The sequence below is a fragment of the Antrostomus carolinensis genome, unplaced genomic scaffold (assembly GCF_000700745.2).
Source record: "Antrostomus carolinensis isolate BGI_N321 unplaced genomic scaffold, ASM70074v2 scaffold24710, whole genome shotgun sequence".
NCBI lineage: Eukaryota > Metazoa > Chordata > Aves > Caprimulgiformes > Caprimulgidae > Antrostomus > Antrostomus carolinensis.
Genome location: NW_010290903.1, coordinates 6,252 through 10,338, shown reverse-complemented (window position 1 = coordinate 10,338; position 4,087 = coordinate 6,252). Strand labels below are relative to the sequence as shown.

The 4,087-nt window shown below is 42.9% G+C and overlaps 1 protein-coding gene across 1 annotated transcript in view; it reads right to left on the bottom strand.

The window, feature by feature from the left end:
- The window catches only part of ARL8B (ARF like GTPase 8B), a 5,763-nt gene extending 4,006 nt beyond the window's left edge, over positions 1 to 1,757 (bottom strand). The window contains exons 1-3 of the mRNA XM_010174792.1: positions 1,678 to 1,757; positions 958 to 1,031; positions 440 to 533 (exon numbers count right to left, since the gene is read on the bottom strand). Coding sequence (XP_010173094.1) covers positions 440 to 533; positions 958 to 1,031; positions 1,678 to 1,737 — 228 coding nt within the window. The 5' untranslated portion in view covers positions 1,738 to 1,757. The remainder of the gene's footprint in view (positions 1 to 439; positions 534 to 957; positions 1,032 to 1,677) is intronic.
- Between the last annotated feature and the right edge of the window lie 2,330 nt (positions 1,758 to 4,087).

Genomic DNA, 4,087 nt, shown 5'->3' with positions numbered 1-4,087 from the left:
CAAATAAACCTTTATATGTAAAAAGCAAGAATTAGAACACATCAGAGGATAACAATGAGAACAATCCCAGCAGACTTTCAGCTGAGATTCCCCAAACTTACTCTACACTTCTGTACTACACTCTGGTTAACCTGTGCTATAGTAGACTCTAGAAGAAAGCACAAACTCATCCTGTGGAATACTCTAAACTATCAGGTTTTTTTGGTTGGTTGATTTTTGGAGGTTTTTTTTGGCACTGAACAAGAATAAGAACACTGAAGGACTGAGGTCAGTAATGTTATTTAAGGCACTCGGGGCAGGCATTGTTCATGGTTATACTAACCAGCAAGGTTAGGCCTTACACTTGGCTTAAGAGTTCAAGTCAGACTTCAGAGCTGCTAAAGTTTCCTTCTGCATCTTCCTCAAGCAAATGAATATTGTGTAAGGCAATATTACTTACAGGGATTCCTTGTAACTGTGGCTTATCTAGGAGATTGTGCAGCTCATTTCGAGAGGCTTCTATTTTTTCACGATCTGCAGCATCTACCATGTAGCTTTAAAAAGAATTTAAGGTTAGGTCAGTGAAACTGAACTACTTCAGAAACAGTCTTTTCCTTTACACTGTCAGTTTTGAACACATTCAACAAGGCTTTAAACAAAGGTAGGTCTTCTGGGCAAAGAAATCGGGTCTTTTAAAAAAAATGTCTCTAAGATCAGAGCAGATGAAAGATTCTTTCAGTTAGACAGCACTGCCACCCAGTTCAGACAGGAAGTAGTTAGTACTCCAGATCAGACACTGATAAGAAAATAACCTACCTTGAGCTCTGAACTTAAGGGTAATAAAGGTCAATATGGTTGCAGTACAGTTTCAAAATTAAAACAAGTACTACAGAGTCAAGCATGCACTGTTAGAAAGGCTACACACAGAGGAGAAGCAACTCTGAGGTTAAGTACTAGCTGAAGGAAGACGACACTTACACAATAGCATTCACTCCTCTGCAATATCGCTCCCACATGCTTCGGAATCGTGGCTGCCCTCCTATATCCCAAATCTTAAGGCAAGGGGAAAAAGACAATTTAGCCATGCACTATGTTTAAACATCTCACGCAAAGATAAGACAAGAAATCAAACTTGATTTTTTTTTTTTCCTTTCTCCTTAGGCCAGCTGCAGGACCTATCACATATTGGAATGGAAATAACCCCTTGTACAGCTGCTCAAAGCTTGCAGGCCCAGTGGCATGAGATGCCAACTGCAGCATCCTACACCAGATACAAGAAATCACTCGTCTACTAAGTTTTCACACTGCAGAATACCAGGAAATAAAGTAAGATGTACTGACTTAAAACTCTGCTTTTGATGCAAGCCTTCTCTTAAGCAATATTGATTAGCAGAAGAGGACCTCTGGGCTCTAAACATGCGAAAATCAACTCAGATTAAAGCCAGACAGTATTATCACAACATTGCTTTAACTAGTCCATGAACCTGGAAATCACACATGGATTCTCATTTAAGAAACCCCATAAATAAACATAAGTGTATTCTTAAGCTATCCAGCAGATTTAGCTGAGCCTCTTCAGTTTCCTATATTTGTCCCAGTGGTGGGAGCAAAACAGAGCAAACACAAACATTTTAAACCAGAAGCTGAAGAAAACTTTGCATGGGTTTAAAGAGGGACAGCCAACAATGGGGAACGTACCTTTATTGTGACGTTACCCTTCGTAACTTTTCTCATGTTGAAGCCCACAGTAGGAATCATATCTTCACTGAATTGACCTGACTGGAAAAAGAGAAAGTTAAATTTAGTGCTTGTCTGATGCAGCTAGTTCACATCATAAAGTATCATAAGCTTTTTCTAACCATTTGCCTTCCAACTGAAGGCTTTACAGCCAAGAAGTCGTACATACTGTATTCATGTGAACTGAAACTTCTCTGAAGTCAATCACATCATTTCTTACAAGCACTTCAAATAATTTTTCAAGCCCTGAGGCAGTCAGGGGAGCAAAGTTACTTGGGGAGAAGTAGCTGAACAGATGGACAGCCAGGGCAAGCACAGGAAAAGAGCCATTTGCCTATTTCTGCTGGAGCCCAGTTCTGTAGGTCAGGATCTCCTAGTTACCTGCAAGCTAGAAATATCCAGAAGATTTTCTGCTGACACAAGCTACTCTATGGACAACATTTACAGCAATAAATCACTCTTGTGGAGTCAGCCTCCAACCCACAGGTATGGCCTCACTCCCTGAGGAGTTTGGAAAGGCTGGGAAGTGGAAGGACCTGACAGGTCTGCTTCCTGCTGGGCTACTGCGTCCAACTTGTTCCCTTGTGGAAGAGGCAATCAAAATGCAACTGGAGAGTATGTCACCTCATTTCCACCAGAGCTTCAGCAGCAGTTTAAGCTCTGACATAACCACTGCAAACTAGTGTTGTGTCAGAGAGGTTCTCTAGTGGCAGATGTTTTACTGTCTGCTACACTTTTGTCTGTAACAGCTTGAGAGCCAAGTTCACAGCTATCTCCTGTAACTAACCCAGGAGCCATAACAAGTGTTATCAACAGTAGCACAGATTTCTCCCATGCTCCCTTGGCTGTTTGGCAGGAGGTGAATCTCAGAATCTCATGTATCTCACTGCATCCATTATGTGTAATAGCCATGCCCAGTCCTTCAGTTAAACAGCATGTTGGTATTGCTGTTGACCTCCAAAACAAACACATCCAGAGCTCGGATTTGAAGCTAGCAGTCCCCTCAACAGGTGATGCTTTCTCACACTTAAGATCTGCTTTCACATGCATGGCTATACAGACTAACAGCCTTTTAAAAAGAGTAAAAAAATAACTAAGTCCTTGAATCTAAGGAATGCAACAGTAAGGACTGTTGCCCAGAAAAATGGACAGCTTGAACCTCACTAGCCAGGTGTCCTCCATTCTCATTGGAAAGAAGTTTCAACTGTTTCAGCTACACAGAAGAGCTTGTACCAATCTCATGCAGCACTGTCAGAAACCACTCTAACCGTTCTGCTGCCTTAGCAAGGTAGGAGCACAACCTCAATGCCTTGTCATTAGCTTCCCATTCCTGCCATGGAAGCTCAGTTTATGAGTTGTCCACTTCAGCCAGCTCAGCAGCAGGTGGTTAACCATGCTTTCCATGCCTGATGCAGTTTAGTTCAGTTCATAAAGCATGAACTGCCAGTCTTGCCTTGGAAGGGTCAGCTGGCCATGGTTGCTCAAGAAACACTGCATCCCTGCCTCTACAGTCACACCCTACACCCACATCTTCTAACCAAACATCTCCCAAGCACTCCCTGAACCTCCATCCCTTTGTGCTACTTCATATTACTCTATATGCTGCCAGCTATTCCCACTCAAGATACTTCCAGATCCATCACTTGAGAGCTGTTCCTATCAATAGCTTCTGCTCTCCCACTGCTCCTTTAGGATACAGATTCCTTCAGACTGGAGCAGCACCTCATTTGCCACGTGTTTAATGTAATGTTGAAGAAGTTACTGTGATCCACCACAAGGGAACTTTGACAGAATCTTCAGAAAAGCTGCTGCACCTTGCACTACTTCCCAAGTACTCTGCCCACGCTACACATCCAGGTGGCTTCAAATCTTGTTCAGGCTTGCTTAAAAACTACACTCTGGAGAACTACACTCAGTTCCAACTCGAGCTTCAGCTTTCTGTACTCTGCTTTGTAGGTGAGACAAACCAGCACTATCTGCCACACTTTCTGAACTGTCAGCAACAGAAGAAAAGGGTAACAGGTCCCCGGACTGAGCTGCCTCCAAAACACGAGCACACCCCTTTCCTCTCTGTAGGAAGTTTGGAGGTTGTGGATGCTGAGGTGAGGCAGGCACTTCACAGCTTTGAGGCACACCGGACTGCAGGTTTCCAGCATATTGATCAACTCATCTTCATCTGAAAGACCTTATTCTGACAGAAGTGTGGGTACACAGCTAGCATACCTAAAGAAACCTCATGGCAGTCACCTTAGTCTTTTAAGACAGCTCAGAAAATGGTTAAAACAATTGTAATGTATTTGGATAGCAGGCAGTGATCTCCTTGGATAGATTCTGCTACTGTATCCAACCATCTTGGCCCAGAAAGTTCTTT